Source organism: Lethenteron reissneri, chromosome 33 (genome assembly GCF_015708825.2).
Source record: "Lethenteron reissneri isolate LAM-NWPU_2019-01 chromosome 33, ASM1570882v1, whole genome shotgun sequence".
Classification (NCBI taxonomy): Eukaryota; Metazoa; Chordata; class Hyperoartia; order Petromyzontiformes; family Petromyzontidae; genus Lethenteron; species Lethenteron reissneri.
In genome coordinates this window covers 10362794-10384083 of record NC_083811.1, presented here as the reverse complement: position 1 = coordinate 10384083, position 21290 = coordinate 10362794, and the positions used below count along the sequence as shown (strand labels likewise).

Sequence of the window (21290 nt, the reverse complement as noted above, 5' to 3'; positions counted from 1 at the left end):
TTTATCATGTTTTATTTTTATTATTTTATTATTTCCCTTCTATGTGACTTTACCGAAAGAACCAAGAAGATGAATACTGCTCTCGTGAAAGGGGGAGGGACTATGGAAGGGTGAGGGATGGGGATTAGGAGAGTCTCCCTTCCCCTGTGGAACATCAAACGTAATAACGAAACAAACACGATATGAACCCAATTTAATGTATTTATGCCAAACATAATAATGATGAATAATTGTAAATAAATACACAGAAATTGGGAATCGCTATCAACATTCAATGCGAATATTAAATATTTATGGTGCTGTCTGTGTGTTTAATCAGCCTACAGTATTATGCATATTGTTGGTCTATAATTAAACACGTAGAATTGTATCTCGAGATATTGTGCCACAGGGCAGGTGGTAGAGGCAACTACATTATACCGGGGGTACATGCTGGGAGAAAGGAATTTTCAGTAGGGTCATAATGGTTTTATCACTGCGATTAACACACCACAGGTGTATAATGAACATATTAAGGATGGAGAATACATACGGTGAAGTACTGCAAGACATAGAATTAAAATAGCACCAGGCCCAGGTCAAGAAAAACTTGGGCAAAGGCAAACTAGAATATGAAAGTCTTTAGTCCGGACTTGGCCAGAGGGGAGTCAGTGGGAGAGACGGCCAGTGGTTGTGGGCAGATGGGTAGAGACCTCAAATTGAGTGGACGTGTATGGGAAGAATGAAGAGAAAAATCCTCGATTTTAATTGATATAAACAAATGTGCCCACTAACTTCTCCCAATGTATAAGAGGTGATGTGCGTGTGTTCCCCAGGCAGATGCTCACTTACATAACACTCTGTGCTTTAACACTCTGTGTGGATAAGAGAAGAGGTCTTTGTCTCTGTCTCGGGCAGGTGGGCGACGACCTGAGGCAGGACATGCTGACCCTGCAGATGATCAAGATCATGGACAAGATCTGGCTGCAGGAGGGTCTGGACATGCGCATGGTGTTGTTCAAGTGCATCTCCACTGGGAAGGAGCGGGGTCAGTGTGGCCACAGTCTCTCATGAATTGTTTTGAACAGACAGATTGACTGCGGTACAGCACAGTGTTGACCTATTCTTATCATCATCATGGAGTCTTAATGTCCTTCACACAAGTGGACATTATCCTGGTTAGCTAATTACAGATTGTTATACTTGGCACGTGCCATCGCGATGAGTAGACGGGACTGCCAATGTTGAGCAGCGGTTAAATTGTACGATGGAGCTGGTGTTCTGCCGCCTTGCAAGTAGCTCAACGAACCAACTGCACAGCCCCGATTCTTTGCCCCGATGCACGTAATATTTTATTTTGGATCCCTTGGCCCTTCTAGCCACCAGGCATTACATACCTACGGTGCAAAAGAAGTTCTAAATACATACAAAAACAGTCAACTATTGTATTTTATCGTGGTGTCCCCCCCCCCACCCACCTCCGTCTTATGGCAGTTAATCGAATCGCATGGCGTTCAATCGCTACAAGCCAGGCCATTCCCACAGGGTAACGTCTGCCGTGGGTTGCGCGTGTGCCCATGCACGCGTCTCGTTTGCAGGCATGGTGGAGCTGGTGCTGGCCTCGGACACTCTGCGGAAGATCCAGGTCGAGCACGGGGTGACGGGCTCCTTCAAGGACAAGCCCCTGGCCGAGTGGCTGCAGAAACACAACCCCACCGAGCAAGAGTACGAGAAGGTGGGCATCGCTCGCTCTCACCGCAGGAAGTGCAACTCCGGTGCGGCCGTGTTCCGTGGCTCGCACCTGAACGAAGGTTACGGGAGGCATCCCCGTTTCCGATGCTATGCTTGTTTTCTTGATGTAGCAAAAGGAAGGAATTGACAATGTGGTGTAGTGGCATCGATGACATTTGCAGTGATTATCTCTTGACCTTTTATTTTTTTTATTTTGGCTCTACGGAAGCATCTTTTCTGCATACATGGAAGCAGTGTGTTACGAATTGACATTGATTCTGCCGCTGCGCCCAGCGAGTTGCACTTTTGCGAGGCCATTGCTGTGGGATTGTTGGTTTTCCATCACTTTCTCAGATGCGTTTTAACATGATCTGACTATTTGACTATTGTAATAGGTTAACCATAATTTTGTGGTAGTCAAGTTGAGACCTCTAAATCAACAACTGTCTTTGACCTACAATGACATCTTAAATAATTAAATAGATTGATAGTTAATCCTTGAAAGTATTGATTAAGATTTTGAAAAAAGGATGGTGAATATTCTTGGGTCTTTCGGTAAAGTCATGTAGATAGGTTCAAAGAAAATAACAAAAAATAGCAAAAAACTACGACGTTTTGATCGCAACACAAGCGTTTGTCATCAGGAAAAGGATGGTGAAGTGAAGCATACTGCACTTAAGAGCCAAGTGACCTCAGTTCAAATCCAGGACCATGGTTAACATCAGTGGCGAGTGATATCTCGACACCCTCTCGCTAACCCACACTGACCGGTATATTCCCAACATGATGTGGGTTGTTTGGAGTGTTTTTAATTATCACTTCAATTAAATGTATTTCTACAACCATACAAGAGCCCGTTGCAGATCCGAAGGTCTCTCTTTGTAAGAGGACCTGAGGAATGGGTCCAGTTTTTGCCCTGCTTATGAAATCCCGAATCTGCGCGGGATCCCCGATGAGCGAACGTTCCCCGCTGAGCGGTCGAACCGCGTCGTCTGTGCCGCCGCTGCTGTGCACCAGGCGGTGGAGAACTTCATCTACTCATGCGCCGGCTGCTGCGTGGCCACGTACGTGCTGGGCATCTGCGACCGGCACAACGACAACATCATGCTGCGCACCACGGGGCACATGTTCCACATCGACTTCGGCAAGTTCCTGGGTCACGCGCAGATGTTCGGCAACATCAAGCGGTGAGGGAGGGCCAGCTGAGCTCTCACTGGGCTATAAATAAAGACACAGATCCCCCATATAGCCTGAGCAGACTGTTGGGGCAAGTGCTGTTAGCAAGCACCTATGATGGCCAGCACGACCACTTTGGGATGGGTAGCCAGCACCACAACCTTTGTCTCCCCAGTGGCAATGTTTTCACATTGCACCAGGTACTCATTTGAGGGTGAGTCGACCTATGGAAGGCCCAGGACAATTAATTTACATAATTGTCACTGGTGTGGCCGTGAGTGGGAATCTAACTCTGGTCGCCAGGTTGGTTAACCTCTACACTACCACTCCCCACTGGTCTCCATCCATACACACACACACACACGCGCGTGCACAACACCCACCTGCCTTCCTCAGTAACTTGCAGATTTGGAGAATGTTCGACTCACAAGAGTTTAGGTTCATAAAATGCTCCTAGCACATGGGGCACAACGTAGGACATCGCGCCCAACAACACGAGCGGTACAACTGTAAAACACAGGAGAGCTACACAACACAATCGCAGAACATCTATGCAGTAGTTTAGCAATCCTTTATTAAACTAAAACTATTACACTATTTTAATGTTGCCAGGTGAGGCCTACTGAGCTGTATAAATGTTTTTCAGAAGCGACCTGGCCACAAATGACAGCTCAATGAAGTGGCTTATCACGTGGAAATGTATAGCAGCCAAATACTCTAAATGAATGCTTATGCTAAATGTGGAGGGAAAACCAGAGGATCTGGAGAAAAATCCACTCAACCACAGGGAGAGAGATAGGCAAACTCCAAATATACAAACAGGTGTTAGGGTCGGGATCGAACCCACGAACCTCCTGCATACCAGGCGAGGTAGCTAACATCTCGCCACCATGACGCCCCACTGTTGTTAAAGCCGCATAAGCACTGCCGACTGCTGTCCGTACCCTGCAGTGACCGGGCGCCGTTTGTGCTCACGTCGGACATGGCATACGTGATCAATGGTGGGGAGAGGCCCACCAGCCGCTTCCAGCACTTTGTGGACCTGTGCTGCCAGGCTTACAACCTCATCCGCAAGCACACCAACCTCTTCCTCAACCTCCTCGGCCTGGTACGATCGCAAGTGCTCTCAGCAGTGATTGCCAAAGGCTTCCCCTCTTCTCTCCAAGAGTCGTCTTCGTTGCTGCCATAGTCGTAAATGGTGTTGCCTGTGGTCAGAATCAGAATCTTTATTTATCCTGGAGAAATCCGATGGGCCATGAAGCTCCTTGTCACAGATGGTCGCTGGTTCTATGCACGCGTTATTGTGCTCACTCGGAAAAGTGTACACCGACATGGCCGCTCTTGTGCCTCTGACCAAATCACCCATCGTGCGCCCGACCTCGTCAGTTCTCACTAAGCAGCAAGGCCGTGCCTGGATGGTGCTTTGGATTATTGACTACCATGCACAAGCAAAGGGGTTATCAGCGGTGACAGCCATGTGGTGGGCAGTAGCGGGCCATTTGCAGAAAAATCCATGATTCTCCCATACTCTTGCCCTCCCCATCATCACCAAACCCTCGCTGCCAGCGCATGGGTAAAGTACAGTCAAATAACCCCCCACATGACCTACACAGCGTGCGGAGGCCTTCTTCCAGCAGTGGATTAACTAAACACTGTATTCATGGCTAATATGCTCGGTCATTTTATGTGTTGTATGCTTTAGATGCGGCAGCATACATGTTACACGTATAAGCTTTAAATCCAATTTTTTGTAATGAATATTAGCTTAAGTAAAAAAAAAATGGCCTGTTTGCCTATCATTGAGAAGATGTACAGATTTTTTATTGATTTCTATAGCAGCAACGTTTTATATTCACATTCATGTGTAAAATGCTTATATCAAACGTGTTTGAGATTTCATGGAAAGGGTTACTGGTGAGGATATGGACTGGGGAATTATCCACGCAATTATCCTGCATTTGCGGAGCCTAATCTGTACACCTTCAGTGTTGACTTAGCTGATTCCATGCTCCAGTGCACTGTGCAGAGAATTTGATACTCGCTTAACATTGTCGTTTCAAAGTGGCTAAAAATTAATCTCTCTTGTGACATTGAGCATGAAGCCAATTTTGGTAAATTATTTCTAAATTGTACCACCTCTAACCCCTTCCTGCTCTCTAACATATTTGCTGTCGGTTGATTCTATGTTATCGTTTTACTGCCCGGTTAAACTGAAGCCCCACACAGCTCTAGAAAAATTGTACACCTCGTTTTTCATTACCTGTGGCTGTCTGGATAGATGATGTCATCGGGAATACCAGAACTTGCCGATGTTCAGGATTTGAAATACGTTTATGAAGCGCTGATGCCACAGGCTACAGACACGGAGGCAACAGCCCAGTTCACAAGGTAAGACAATGCATTGATGCTCTTGAAGAGCGCGTACCATTATGTTTTTACTCCGCACGCTCTGGTGAATGATTTCTATACGGCATAGCACCATCTGCTGATGTCTCTCTGCTGTTGCATATGCTTCTGCATTTCATAATGTATGGTGAATTTTCGCACCGTATGTACCAATCGTGGTAATTGGAGGTACGTTTTTTTCCCCCGATTTTTTTTAAAGCATAATGCAGCTTAGTTTTTACCGCATGACCTTCGTTAACAATCCAGTTTTTCCAACCACCCGATGCATTTCATGTTATTATGTAGCAGGCTTCGAAAACCTTGCTACATAATTAAACATGCTACTCTATGCCGATGTCATGACTCGTATTCTGCATATGAACGTATTTAACAAGTCTCAGTGCCCCTGTTAAGAAAAATTATCCAGGCCTTTATTTATTTTATAAATAATGAATCTCGGTTGGTGCTCGCATAAATGGAAATAGGATGATGATAATTTCAAAGCTATAATTCATGTCCGGGTGGAGTGAGCGCTGGTGGAGTGGACTATGCAATGCCCTGTGAACCCAGCGTCCTGGGTTTGACTTCCGTCCAGGGCTTAACATCAGAAGCGAACTGGTTTTGCCACCTCCCTTTCACCAACCTGCACTGCCCAGCGTAGTGAAGTATGGTCGAATGAGAACTCCCCATGACCAACAGGGCACGGAGAGCCCTGCATCCAGCAGTAGATTCACAAAGGGATCTACATTATTCACGTTAATAAATTATCGGAGGAGGTCAACTCAGACATGGAACGAGATCGCTTCTTGAAAAAGAGACTTGGCTTTGTGGGTTCTCACCTGGTGAACTAGCTAGTCAATACAGCTATAGAAATAGCTTGATATTCACAAACTCATCACATTTGTTAATAACACTCGCCTCTAAGGGAACTATAGATAATGGGCAACATTTCTAGCAATGCCCCTTCTTCATGAGAACAGCAGTTGTTCTCTTACTATGAAGAAGAGTTATTTTACTTTTCAAACAGATTGTTGTGACGGCGAGGTGTGACGGGGCTGTTCGTTGGCCGGCGTGTGACTTTGGCTCTCAGGCTGATTGAGTCGAGCCTGGGCAGCATGGCCACCAAGGTGAACTTCTTCATCCACAACCTGGCGCAGCGCTTCTCGGGCCCGCAGACCTCCAACGAGGAGCCCACGCTCTCCTTCAACTCGAAGCAGCACAGCCTGCGCACGGACGGGCGCATCTGCGAGGCGTCCGTCTACGCGTACCAGAAGCGCTACAACCCCGAGAAATACTACGTGCGTCCCACCGCGTCACGGTCACCGCATCGCTAGCGACTCGGCACGGGCGCACTCACCTCACAGGAATGTTCAAGGTGTCAATGATATTCGGCCGCCGCGGTGGCGAGTTGGCAACTACCTCGCCTGGTTTACAGGAGATCGTGGGTTCGATCTTGACCCTGACGCCTGTATATTTGGAGTTTGTATGTTTTCGCTGTGATCGCATGGATTTTTCCCCTCCATGTTGATAATCTAGATGCGTTTATTTAGAGTATTCATCTGCTATAAATTTCCACAGAAGCCTCTTCGTTGAGCTATCATTTGTAGCCAGGCCGCTTCTGAAAAATATCTATATACCACCGTGGGCCTTACCTGGTAAACTAAATAAATAAATTGTATGACTTTGTATAGTTTAGTTCATATTTGGTAGCATTGACCTGCGTACTCTATATTGTTTATATTTGAGAGTAAATTAAGTCATCGTTTGGCTGAGAGGGCTTACTGCCAAGAGTAATCACCACGTGTTGAATTGAAAAGCCTGTTGTATTCATTAAAAAATTACGTTGGGTGACGCGAGATTTTCGCTGTTCAATAGAACTAATTGATAAGCATTTGCTATCACATGTAAGCGATTGCAGTTGGTCAGTTTATCATTTGTGGAAACCTACTGGACATCTGTGGAAAAAGAGATGATTAGCTTGTCTAAAGATGTATGCAGAAATTTTTTTGAATCCTTTAAGGAAATGTGAAATATATATATATTATCGCATGCATGGGATGTCCTTGCTTGCACTTATTGCCTCATTCTAACGCTTCCACCAATCACGCTGCAGATTTACGTAGTGAAGGTGGTGCGGGAGGCCATGCCGGTTCCTACATTCATCCTGAGGACCTTTGCAGAGTTCCAGGAACTGCACAACAAGCTCTGCATGCTCTTCTCATCATTGCTGCTGCCCAGGTAGATAAACATCTGCAAACGGATTTCGTTCAAACGTAGACACAGGCTAATAGCAGCCTGGCATTGCCTCGGTTCTCATTGTCGTGTGACGATGTTGTGTACATGCGCAATTTTTCCTTTTGCTCCTTCAGCTTTCCAAATAAATTGATCTTGGGACGCACGCATGTCGAGGAGGTGGCTTCCCGGAGGAAAACGGACCTCCACAACTACCTGCAGGAACTCGTGCAGTGCAAATCTGACATCACGGAGGTAGGCCCAGCACCACTGCTTCACTGGTAAACATCGCGGTGACCCACTCCCCGGTACCACCATCACTGCGGTGTGTATGGGTTGCGTCGATGCCTTCCAATCCTGCCATGTCCTTCGCACCGGCCTCCTCGCCCTCTGTACTCAAGCTGAAGTTAAACGGTGCAAGTTCGATTTGGTGATGTTGCCTAAAACGATGTTCTCTTCGATTTTGCTCGGTTTCACATTGGCTGCGAAACTGAGTAAATATGGTACTTGATGGCTTTATTAACGCAGAGCGATAAAAATTGTTTTACACAATCATATTTTTTAATGTATTGTGCTGAACAAGTAACAGGCACTGTGCTTGTTGGCTGGATGGCAGTGGTAAATCAAGCGTGACTAAATATTTTGTATTCGTATAAACAACTGGCTGTTGGAAAAGAACATAAAATTTGGCTCTATTTACAATGGTCACTAACACACTCGCCTTGGTCATTTTCGTCGTCGGTGCTTTGTTTTTCCTTTCTTTGCCTTTCTGATCCCCTCTTTCGGGTTCCCTGGGCGAGGGCCTGGGGTCATGAATCCCACGCCTCTACTCTGCTCTGTAGCGACATGGGCCGTGACTTAGCGTAATGGTTCAGCGGTGTGCGACTGCATTGCAAAACAGAAGCCGCCAATGTGCAGCGTTTGTCATGGAAGCGCCGTGCAGCATTTTAAAGAATCCCCGCAAAGACGCGCGCAGGGATGTTTCACCGATTAACTTCAGCTTTTAGAATCTACCCACATCCTGCCTAATGTGATCGAGTCAGTAAATCTACTGCTGGAACCTTTAGCCTGTCAGAATAACGTGTTCCCCTATCTGTGTGTGCATGTTAATGTGCAATAGAATTGTCGCGTGTGTGGAATGCATTACCGTTCAATTAGTGCTTTTTATGCCTTCCTATTCTAGGTGCTGATATAAAATACATATTGTTTAAAAAGGTGACCCATTAGCAACAACTGCGGCTTTTGAAATGATAAGCCACAGTACAAACTCTTTTATCAAAGTTACATTTCATGCAGAAATGTAAAATAAAAAACCACGATGACGGACTAATTTTCATTTTTGTAACGAGTACACCTAATGTGTTGTTTGCGCGTGTGTATGTTGTGTTTGCGCGTGTGTATGCGTGTGCTTGTTACGTAGTGCGACCTCCTGTACACTTTTTTCCATCCGATCCTGAGAGACGAGAAGGTCAAGGAAGAGGTGACCAGACTAAATGGTGAGATGTAAATCCTCATTAATGATGCAATAGTTACTCAAACACAATCTTAAAAAAAAATGTGTAAAACTACATTTGTTCACTGCCATTCATTTTCACAATGCAGCATTTCTTTTGTACGCCATTGTACAAAACTATATTTGATCATGTCATACCACTCATTCCACACTGTGCATACATAACATCTTTAAAGTACAACGTTGCCGATTTTAAAAGCGAAGCAATTTAATTTCGAGCTGCGAATGCAACGTTTAATTTGACGCGTCGCACGCGATGCCACTCCGAGCTGGCGGGGTGTTGCGCCGTGCAGAGGGTTGACGCATTGCCCCCCCTGTTCCCAGCAGAGCCGTTCCCTCAAACGCTGACGGCGGAGAAAGTGGGGGGCAAGGTGAAGCTCTCCGTGTCCTACCGCAATGCCGCGCTGTTCATCATGGTCATGCACATTAAAGACCTGGTCAGTGCAGCCCTCCCAACGTCGCCTCTGCAGCTTGTTCAGCTCGCTATTTTTTATTTTTTATCCATCCTCCACGCGCGTCTATGCTGTGCCCCCTTGTCTCGTAGCGTCCGCTCTGTGGCTTCTATCTCGTGCCACCGTATTCTTCCATCTCACCCTCGGGCTCCCATCTCCTTCTGCATCTCCATAGCCCTTCTGGCTGCATCTTCTTTGTCTTCTTCTCAACATCTCCATAGCCCAATAAGGACGATTGGCTATGTACGGTGCAAAAGAGGTTCACCATAGGGTGGTACATACAACACAAACGCGCAAACCGTCAAAAGTGTAACTATTCTCACCTTGCAGTGCTCTTCAAACAAAACCTAATTTTCCCCGTGTCTTACTGTCAGCGGAAAAATATCTAGAGCAGTGGTTTTTAACCTTTACTGCAGCCATGCACCCCTTCTTTGGTTCTCAATCGTTAAAAAAAGTGTAATGTTAATAAATACGTAGGTTTGAAACAAATTAGTTGTACTTATGTGCCCGTGCTTAATTTGTGTTTTGATGAATTCTCTTCAGGCCATGTCTCGCACCCCCAGAAAGGGCATCTCGCACCCCTAGGGGGTGTGTGCACCCCAGGGTGAGAACCACTGGTCTAGAGGATGGTTAATGAACAAAATGGATCAACTTCACGTAAGAATGTCTGGAACTCGAAATCAAACACCCGTGGATGTGGATAGGCAACCGCTAGAGAGACGCACAGTTTGGGAGCTGGCTATCAGTAGGTGTGCTGCGGCAGCGAGATGTTAACTCCCCCACCTGGTGTACAGGAGGTCGTGGGATCAATCCCGACCCGGATGCCTGCTGTACATTTCAAGTTTGCATGTCCTCCCCGTTGTCACGTGGATTTTTCTCTGGGTCCTCCGGTTTTTCTCTCCGCATTTAGAAACATGCGTCTCGAGTATTTGGCCTCTATACATTTCCACATGATAAGCCACTCCCTTGAGCTATTATTTGTGGCCAGGTAACTTCTGAAAAAGAGCTACCATATACAACTCAGTGGGCCTTTCCTAGTTAAATCAAAATTAGTTTAGTTTTTGGGTGTGGCCGAGGCACGTAGGCAAATGGACTTCCTGCGATGTTAACGAGAGGCATGGCCAGGGAATGAGCGCATGTTGACAGAATTCTGACTTTCGACTATATTTGATGGTGTCTTCGACATGGGTGATATGCGCACAAAGTGAATACGCTCAATGGACTGGTTATATATAACAATAATATATATAATAACAGTTTACAACGGCATTATATTGTAATGCTCGGATTACTTGCGTGGCATGCCGGTAAAAGAGGTTCCAGCACAGCTGAAAATTAAACCATTCCTGCGTGACTCGGAACAAAGTGGAATCATATTCTTAGGTTTTTTCGGTAAAGTCACCAGGTAGGTAAAACATTAAAATTAATAAAAGTAAAATAAAATAAAAATCACGACGTTTCGGAGGCAACACAAGCTTCCGTCTTCAGGGTGGAACCGTCACAAAAAAAAAAGTGGAATCAGTAGTAAAACCAGGATCAACTTATTAAACACATCCAGACAGCAAGTTGGTTTCACGCTTGCCCCACTTAACATTACTACAATATAAAATGCAAAACAATAACATGTCATCTTGATTTGAAGCTTTCGTGACTGCAGGAATCCATACTCTTTGGTTCTTTCAGTAAAGTCACGTCGGTAGAAAAATTAAATATAAAATAACTTTGGTGAGGCACTGCCTTGCCAACACTTACTTCATCTGGAATGGTACATTCCAAAAATAAAATCAAGGTACCCCCTATGGGTTCTCCCTTATCACCGGTGGTAGCGAATGTTTTCATGGAGAAATTTGAAACAGATGCCATCCTGACATCCACCCTACGTCCTTCCTTTGGAAGAGATGCGTAGATGACGCTTTCGTCATCTGGCCACATGGCCAGCCAGCACTGAACCAATTTTTCAACCACATCCATTCCATACACCCATCCATCAAATTCACCATGGAAGTGGAAAATGATGGCAAGCTACCATTCCTGAATGTTTTGATTGAGAAGAGGCTCGTTGGGACATTCCGTCTACAGGAAAGCCACCCACACAGATTCCTATCTAAAGCCTGACTCCCACCACCATCCGGCCCAGAATAACTCCCTCATCAAAACACTGCATCTCCCACCAGCGCCACCTAGCCAGTGAACTGGAGCATGTACACCAAGCCCTCAAGATGAATTGATACTCAGACCGCACAATCTGCAAAGCTGTTTCCCCAACCATGGGGAGACAACCATCTGAGGACTCAATCAAAACCATCACCTTGCCATACATAGCAGGTGTTACCAAAAAGATTTCCAAAATCTTAAACACAAGATCCAGGTCCGATTCAATACAGTACACAATGTGTGATTTGATCCCATCTGTGAAGGATGCCATTCCTGACATGCAATACCCTGGTGTCTACAAACCAAGTTGTGTCTGCGGCAGCAGTTCATTGGGGGAACGAAACGACATGTCTCGGACCGTGTTCCCGAACACAAGGCAGATTTGAAACACGGCAGAACCAATACCTCTGCCGTGGCTGATCATTGTTATAACGCAGTGGGCTCACACCATATTGTTTTTTCCGAGACCAAGGTACTCTGCAAACCTTCGGGCTACCATCAAAGATTTGTCCATGAAGCCATCCAGATATATAAACACAGACAATTTCAACCGAGAAGATGGGTATAAGCTGAGCGATCATTGGAAGGACGTTATTAACCAAGCAAAGTCGTAACTTGCTGCGGTGCTTCCATTCTTCCCTGCCGATTGGCTGTTATCTCCGACTCTGAGTTGCATTGCCCTGTTAGGTGCCTCTGCATTAACGGGCTGGGGTCTCACTAACATGGCCACCTCTGCTCCCTTAGCCTCGATGTGTCGATGGTTCTGGCTGTGTGATGGGCTGTGTGTCTCACTGGCGTGACCACCGTTGCGGTGGTTCTTGCGTGGATGCGCTTGCCTCTCACAGCGCAGTTGGCAGCACCGCAGCTTGTATTACACATATACATGACATTTACCTGCTAATCCCCCTAATCTCTCTGCCTAATCTCTCCCATCAACATAGTGCTAATCTCCCATGAACACTGCTGTTGTGCGCATATGCGGGGACGGTGCTCTTGTGCGGTAACGGAAGCTCATTTCATGCTAATCTCTCTCCCTAATCTTTCTCTTCCTAATCTCCCCCATTAACACACCTGACGTGCTTGCGTTCGGGGATGGAATTCCTTTCCAGCTCAGACCCCGCCTGCTTGCCCTTCGCCACATATATAACCTTGTCGTAACAGCTCTCTCGATGGTTCAGCAGTTCCACTGCTGGATTATTTTTTTCCGCCTGAGGACGACCGCTTGTGTTGCGATCGAAACGTCGTGATATATTATTATTATTATATTTTTCTACCCACGTGACTTTACCGAAAGAACCAAAGAGTACAATAACATTTATTTTACATTCTGGGTGTTGAATGTATGAATGTTGAATTTCTTTGACACCGTACGTATCCAACCCTCACTGAGGTGAGAATTTTTTATCATGACTACAATAACCTAAATCATTCTTCCGTGTATTGCAAAAATCAAGCTGTGATCTGGTTTGAGCAATATTGAATATGATCTCTGTTTTGGAAAAAAAAACGAATTTCAATAACACTGCATGAATATAATTTTGTGAATAAATAATGAGCACATTATATTGTGTGATGCAGGAAGGCCATTGCCAAAAATGTCACCTTGTATATGCTTCTCCCTTCATGGCCACAGTGTTATTGACAAATGTGTTGGTGATTTGTGCTTGTGCGCCACCACTGCCAATGTAGTAGAGTCACCAAATAGTTTTGTTTTGGAAGCTCATGCTAACCACTGTGTTTTCTGGAACATTGCAAAAAAACTGTACCATGCATTTTTAACGCCTGCCCCCTTACCACAATGCCATCTAATCGAAGCTATTTATGATGTAAATGAATTTCCATTTGTTCCCAAAAGGCAGTGCGCTAAATTGCAATGGCACGTAACCGAACTCAGTATGAGTGTGCACACCAAGGACACAATGCGCCGACCTTGCCCGAACAAACGAGTTGGGTCAAGGGATTTATGAACGCTGACGGCTGTCTGCTGATTTTGATGCATGACACAAGTGTTGCCTGTGTTGCAAAGTAAAAGACATTTCACTGTTTAATATGATGGTGCATAATTACCTAATTAAATACGCTTTCAGGCTAAAACTTCAAATGAAATAAATTACATTCGGATATTTTTATCGCTTTTGATAAGCTATGAATAATCACAGTGGTTATGACTCACGTTTAATTATATGATAAGCTCTTTAAAACGCGTGACTTATGGGACAGTGTATTTTAAGGTTCAAATGTAAAGGATGCTTTCGAGACAATTAACCTCCTTTAAAGTGTATTAATATATGTATTGATATATAGAGGTTGAGCTGCAGTGCATCATACGATGTAACTTTTATTACTGCCTATTGCGATTAAGTTTTTTAATGAAAATAATTTTTCTGTACTTTTTGAAAATTCACATTTGTAATTATCTAGCAAAGCGATTGCCACTGATTGCTTGTCTGGCCTCGTCAAGGGTACCCATGGCTGTGGCGTTCTAAGTTTTATAACGAATCATTAATAATTACAGTAAGATGTAATACTGCACTCATTCAGTCAGTGAAGACAGTTGCACAAAATGTATTTCAGCCCAAAAATTCCCCATACCATTTTTACATTAATATGGAAAATGATTGCAATGTCATCGCTATAAAATTACAACTAAATAGGGCACAATGAAAGTGTTATTTTTACATTCACGATTTGAGTTTAATTTTTTACCCAATTAAGCAAAATACATTCTCTGAGAAATCTGTCCTGCTTAAATGTCATTCTCTATGCTTGTTTTTATAAACTATCCTAACAAGTCGCCGTCCTTCATGAAGACTGTTCTATTCTTTATAGTGGATTTCTAATTATGGTTGCTGCCAACGAAACTCTGAATTTACATTCTGGAAGCAAAATCGGCCCTATTAAAGTCACTCGCTCAACTGTCCCATGAAATGTCAATTCATCTCAAGGGTCACAACTGGCCTCTGGTGTGCCCTCTTGCCATTTAAGTTTAATAATCCTATAAATGTGATATGAATACAGTTCACACAGAGCAAAGTTAGAAAGTAAAAAAAAATATTGTAAATGTTGTGGTTTCACGCTTTAACACACCGGTGGGTTAAAGCAGTGAACTATTTGTCTTTTGTCAACGTGACACTTTTTTACTGATTGGCCGTGTCGGGTGGTGGAGGGTTACGACACATTTATAAATAACGCGATCTAAACCCAAAAACGTTGAATATGAATTAGAAATTTATGTAGGACATATTTTGCAGGATCCAGTGACTTCCTTGTTTTATTTATTTGTGTGCATTTCTGTGGTTTCTTCTCACTAAAAGTACTGGCCCCAACGATCGATGGCTACACTGGGATTTCTGTGTATGCACGCAGTGTTGATAATATGGCTACAGACTCACACATTAATTTAAATAAAACTAAGCTAGATTGTCAACCCCTTTGGCCGGGTGTTGCTGTGATACGATTGCTCAACTCTCAATCAAAGATGCAATTTCGAATTCTAGCCTGGTGCCAACTCGATAAACATAGAAATGGAAATGAAAAAATGCAGCCCCATCATACCGTTGCAGTTGATAAAATCAGTTCAGTTGAGTTTATTTCAATGACCCTGTGGGAATTCTGCTAAAGTTCATCCATCCATAGGGAGAGACTTGCCCCCACTATGCGAATGTGGAATGTTGACTACTGGCTCGGGGTTGCCAACAGAGATGAGCATCGCAACCATGGTTGTTTGGGCAGCAAGAGCACTTTGACTCGACGGAGATGCTCATCCCGTTGGTGCGTGTCCATGTAATCTACGCCAGGTGTTCACTGATGGAGCCGATCCAGACCCGTACGTCAAGACCTACCTGCTTCCCGACCCAAACAGAGTCACCAAGAGGAAGACCAAGATCGCCCGCAAGACACTCAACCCCACCTACAACGAAATGGTAAGGGTGCACAAGCAGAGAAGCATTCGGATGTCTCGCACTCTTCACACAGGTATGCCGTCTTGTATGAGCTGTATTTTTAGCAAATTATTCGGGACCGATTTAGCTTTTCCCCATTGTGCGTTTAAGGCTAAATAATGTCACCTGTAACTTTTGCTGTTTTGTTTTCGAGATGTATCTCTCGTTTGCACTCCCAGCATCATGAGAAGTTGCTGAATTTTGATGCTCAGTATTTTTCTTACAAACTGCTTTTTGAGCGTTTCCTCATGCCAAACTTTTGAGTACCTTAGATCAGGCGTGTTTCTGGCAGAGTGAAAAAAAAGAGGTTGCGAGGTACGGGGGCATTTGCGACATTGGCCACAATCACCCTTCGATCGTCACATGTCACAGTTCACACTCTGTAGACAGCCACTGATCTAACCGCACCTTAAAGGTGATGATCGTGAGTTGGCATAGTATCAGCCTGCGACTCAGCTGCTGGCCCCGTGCCCCCTTCCCCCAGCTCGTGTACAACTGCTTCAGCAAGGAGGCTCTGAAGCAGCGGCGACTGCAGCTGAGCGTGTGGAGCGCCGAGGCCCTGCGTGAGAACATCTTCCTGGGCGGCCTCAGCTTGTCCCTGCGGGAACTGGACTTGGACCACGAGACCGTGGGCTGGTTCCCCCTGCAAGGCTCGCTGGGAGAGTAGCCGGCCTGGGATCCGCCCGACCAACCTCCCGCTCCGAGAACAGTTGCGCGCACTGGAGGGGTTTCGCTTGAAGTCGGCGAGTTGAGCGCAGGAGCAAGCGCCCACTCGCCCGCACTGAGGCCGGTTCGCCTGGCCGCTTTGCTCATTCCAGCGGAGGCGGCAATAATAGCAGCAGCAGCAGCAACTCCGTGGTGCTAAATTTCTGAACGCGAAAATAACAATAACCGAGTCTGCTGAGGCAGTGCCTGCACAGGCTGAGCCCGCGTAGCTCGCAGATGTAATGCGTTGTGACCCCGTGGTCGCTGGCTTAAATGTTATAGTTTTGTGGATGGGGGCAGCGGCTGATGGCATCGAGCATCAATCGGCAAGCCGACGGGAGTGGGAGGGACGCGACTGAAGACGATGCCGAGCAGGGCGAAGGACTGACTGTGGAAACACCGACAGTTCTGACGTGTCATCTCAGTCACACACTGCTTAAGCCATTTACCAGCCATAACTCCCCTCCAATAACCTTGCTCCTAAGTGGGAGTACAAGGTTGGTTCGCACTTGCCAGTGTTAGTGCATTCCACTATTTTCTTTATCCGCGAGCACAGCCGAGTGCCTTCTTGCTCCAAACAATGTAAATGACTCGTGGATATTCGCATGTGAAAACCTCCAAGCAACCATCTGCTGCATGAAATACCATTGCAGTCACTGACAATACGTCTTGTCGATAATGTTAACAGGCGCCGCAAGCCTCCGAATGGGTTCAGTCAGATACCGCCTCTTGGGGGTTTAAATCCAGATTTCTTTTGTCAGTAGGAAGCTGGCAGTCCTCAACACGCATATTGATGTTTCAGCTTGAGGCGACCCTGACGACAACTTCTAGAACTGCCCAGCGTATGGCCACTGGTTATTTCCGTGGACACCACCTCGTACAATAATGAAAGTAAGTAATAGTTTTGTGCAACCGCACACTGCAGTGAGATAATATAAAGTCACGAATGGGGTTGCAGGTTTGAGAACGTTGACACTGCTGTTGTGTCTACAAGATGATTTAAGCGGAGCAAAAGCATGCTCGTGCAGTTTTAATGAGCAACATCGACAGCAACATTGCAGTTGTGATAGCTGACTTGGAGACGGTGGCTTCTGCTTGCTTCCCAGCTGTTGAGGTCAACAGATCCTCGGTAATGGCTTTGAATACCTTGCAATGTCAGTTCTTTGATGTCGTAGCTCGCTGTTCTAGTAACATAAATACATAATGCACTAAGCAAATAACAAGCCACGACATTTTCCTAACCTTTCAGTCGGGGCAAGAATGGACATTAAAATTATTATTAAAAGGCACTTGCAGTTGACCTTTTAACAATACAATTATGCCAGACAAATTAGAGTTATTCCATTGTTTGCTATTTTTTGCAATGCTGCTAAACAACCTGCAGCTATAAAAAAAAAATGTCGTGTAAATGCGAATTCATGAAGTTTCTCTGTTTTTTTCTGGACAAAAGTGGTGCACGTCGTTATTTGTGAGCGCCCATGAATAAAGAAACAGACGGTGATGTTGAGAACGAGGCGGTGATGTTGAGAACGAGGCCGTGACGATGCCGCGATGGTTACTTGTCAGATGGACGATGCAGCTTATTCTGAAGGACAACAATGGAGTAACTATGGCCTTGAAATTCCCATTACTGTGAGGGCTTGAAGGGGGGGACCAAATGAGCATGCCCGCACCGGTATCTGATCCCGTGCGGGTGTGGAACACACCCACGCGACGTAAGCAGAGGCAAATGCGCCTGCCCTCGTCGGCGAATTGCTGCGACTCGTGTGGACACGGCCCCAGCCGACGACTACTGGGGGATGAACAGATGAGGCATTATGGGCCACTTGTAGGAAGGCTTTAACCGGACGGGATTGTGCGCGTTTGTTTGGATCGATGTCACGTGCCTTTTGGGGGGGTGACTTGCCGCGTGCCAGCAAGGCGCACAACGGAGGAAGGCAGCAATGCCAGGCATTATTGTTGAATGTAACACTCCACGAGTTTACACCGCGCTGGAGCGTGCGAGGTGAAGTGTGTGAATTGTTGTTCACTTCAGACACCAGCCTGTGGCAACTTGCTAATCGCACATCGCTCGATGAGAAACTGTTGAATGGTTCGTCTGAACGAGAGAGGCGCGAGTGAAAAGGGTAATGCGCGCACACAAACGCAACGTGTTTTTTGTGCTCTTGGAGAGTGCACGCTTATCCGTAACCAAAATTTGTACGAGTTCATTGAGAGCATGCAGACACCGTGCCTGGAGGTATCTGAACGTGACATCACGTCCAATAGTCGGTCACGTGAAAGGGAATTGTTCATGGTGCGTTCGAGTTTGTGAAGTAGTTTTTGTTTTGCAGCTGCAGGAAATCCGCTCGCGCGTTTCGGATGAGATAATATGAACGTACGGTCAGTGCATTGAACTGCGATTCGGCGGGGTGAGGGTGTGTGTAACCTGTTGGGGGTAGTGTTGTTCACAGCCTTGTGCGAACGAGGCCAGCAGGTGCGCACACGCACGCGTATGGGCCCTCATTCTCACGTTTCTGGTATCTGCACTAATTACCTATGTTTCCCACCCCCACTGGTTTATCCGACATACATGCTTCCACTCCCCCCCCCCCCCCTTTATATTGTGTACAGCGCCTTGGAATGAAGTTGCATTGATATGCTGCAAGTTCAAATGATAATAAATACAAATCTGTACCGATAATTAGTTTGAGATTTCTAAAATGGTTAAAACGACTGAATTTGATGGACCAATAACTTTGTGTAATGCATACACTGCTTTATGCACCAAATTGCTCACAAAGAAAGCTAAGCAATATTTAAATTATCTTGGGAATCTGTGTGTGTCTTTGCTTATAAAACACCAAGGCATACAGAGCCGGTATAGTTACATTCACGTGAAGAGCAGTTGCAGTGAACTGCAGGCACCTTATTCATGATGCTTCACCGTTACGCAACGCATGTCCGCTCTGCTTTTCTTCGCTTAGTTCTGTGATGATGTCTTGAGTGCCAAATAAATTGAGAATTTGTCACAACATGAAGAATATAAGTGTTAGTTAAGGGAATTTGTGAAAATCTGAAACCTCGCTCGTTTGTTTGATTTGTTGCAGTATTTTGTTATGTTAATACGTTTTAGCACTAACCGTTTAATATTTGCGCGTATTTCTCCAACAAGCATCAGATCCTATTGTTATTTTAACACAAGCACACTCCATGACTGGGAAATTGCAAGAACAGCAATTTAGTTACCCGATCACGAATCACGACTAACCAATGTTTGACTTTTTTATGTACTTCATAGATACGTCTCATTAATTCTGATTTAAAACTACTTTTGTCAGTTCATTTACCTATCAATTGTGTTAATTATTATGAATGTGCAAATTCACTGCTCCCGAACATGGCCCTCTATCACGTCTCGTGGATGAATAGGCCTCATTATATTTGATCAATGGTTATTTCGTCTCTGATGAGGTTTTATGTCCCTTTGATTTAGCCTAATCAAACAACGCTGTACCATTAAGGCAGTATTGCCACTGACCTTTCATTCCTACAGTTAAGTCAAACACTTGGGCACCAGTAAAACAAATGTTGAAATGTTTCTCAAATGTTGAAGAAAAAATAACATGTTGCCAGTACTTGTGTAAAGAACACTTTCTATTTCCATCAAATGATGGGTTACAACCTTTCCCGTGAGTTGTTCATGCTGGTTTATGTGTGTGTGTATATATATAAAGTAAAACATCCATGCAGACTTTAAGGTCGTGCTTTCTCCGCCGCTAACTTCAAAGCGGTTGTTGTTGTATACACGCTTCTTACACTGTGAAAATCGTGTGAATAGACTGCCGGTGGATTGTTAGGATTCATGAAAAATCGTGTTTTAAGAGTTGCAAGCGGTGTGCACTCCTGGGACGACATCGGTAGGGCAGGGAGATACGTGAACCTGGGACAACGTAATGGTGTGTGCACAAGTCAAGACGCTGTAAATACGTGGACTTGGAGGAGACTTTCGCTTTAAAGATGTTAAAACTGAGACTATAAATACAGAGCAGTGTTCATCGTTAGTGCATCTTTTTTTTACTTAAACAAAATTACGAGATTATTGCATCGTGTACGGTTTAAAACTCAATTTATGAAATGAAAACTGATAACATACTTATTTTATTTGTGTTTTGTCCACATGGGTTATGTTCAGTATCTTGAAAATGCAGTACTGTGTTCAAGCTTTCTGGATTTGAAGGTTGCTTAAGGGGTCGTTTTGGCTAAATGGTTAATATTAGAATGTTGTAATTTTCTCGTACATTTAAATTCCCTTTGTGATTGAACACTGCTGTTGTCGCTATCTTTGCTTATAAATGAGATCAGAATGGAAGGTATTGGGCAGCACTGCACCCTGCGTTCGTGATAAAAAAAACATCCTTACAGCCCTCGTGTGTTTCAGGCAGTAGATTATGAAAATGAAACTATTTTCAATGCTATCCTAAATACTGTATTACTGGGACTTAACATGTGTTTATTTTACGTTTAATATCAATAGAGCATATATACAGTAACGTATCAAAGCCATTGTTGTTATAAAACATTCAAACATAGATGAGACGTGTCCTGAATGTGGATTTTCATTCGCACTGGGTGGCATTATAGAGTGCAACATTATCATGCCTTCTTTAAAAAAAAGTTAGTTTGTTTAAACCCACCTTTTTCTTTTGCATGAATTGTGTCTGTGTGCAATCTTATTTACACGCTGTTCTCAAAGTAAAACATGGGAAAAACTGGTGGCACCTTCTTACCTGTCCGCATCCAATCACAAGCGACAGCGGTCAAACGACTCCACATCGTTCGGTTGAAAATAAAGATCGCTTCACTTGCACCAGTTCACCCATTTTATACTTGTTCATGTCAGATGTCAACTTTCTGGTGGAGTTTAGCCCAAGAAAATGTTTGCATTGCTTTGTACTTTGCTGTAAACCAGTATGCCTTATGTCGGATCTTTTGAGTCTACGAACTCGGAAAATAATTTACGTAAAATTGTATTTGTTTAAA

At 44.7% G+C, this 21290-nt stretch overlaps 1 protein-coding gene across 1 annotated transcript in view; it reads left to right on the top strand.

The window, feature by feature from the left end:
* The window catches only part of LOC133350335 (phosphatidylinositol 4-phosphate 3-kinase C2 domain-containing subunit alpha-like), a 70197-nt gene extending 49379 nt beyond the window's left edge, over positions 1-20818 (top strand). The window contains exons 24-35 of the mRNA XM_061564587.1: positions 898-1027; positions 1578-1714; positions 2728-2897; positions 3838-3994; positions 5165-5274; positions 6362-6569; positions 7385-7509; positions 7641-7758; positions 8924-8999; positions 9344-9453; positions 15420-15545; positions 16048-20818. Coding sequence (XP_061420571.1) covers positions 898-1027; positions 1578-1714; positions 2728-2897; positions 3838-3994; positions 5165-5274; positions 6362-6569; positions 7385-7509; positions 7641-7758; positions 8924-8999; positions 9344-9453; positions 15420-15545; positions 16048-16230 — 1650 coding nt within the window. The 3' untranslated portion in view covers positions 16231-20818. The remainder of the gene's footprint in view (positions 1-897; positions 1028-1577; positions 1715-2727; positions 2898-3837; positions 3995-5164; positions 5275-6361; positions 6570-7384; positions 7510-7640; positions 7759-8923; positions 9000-9343; positions 9454-15419; positions 15546-16047) is intronic.
* The last annotated feature ends 472 nt before the right edge of the window (positions 20819-21290 follow it).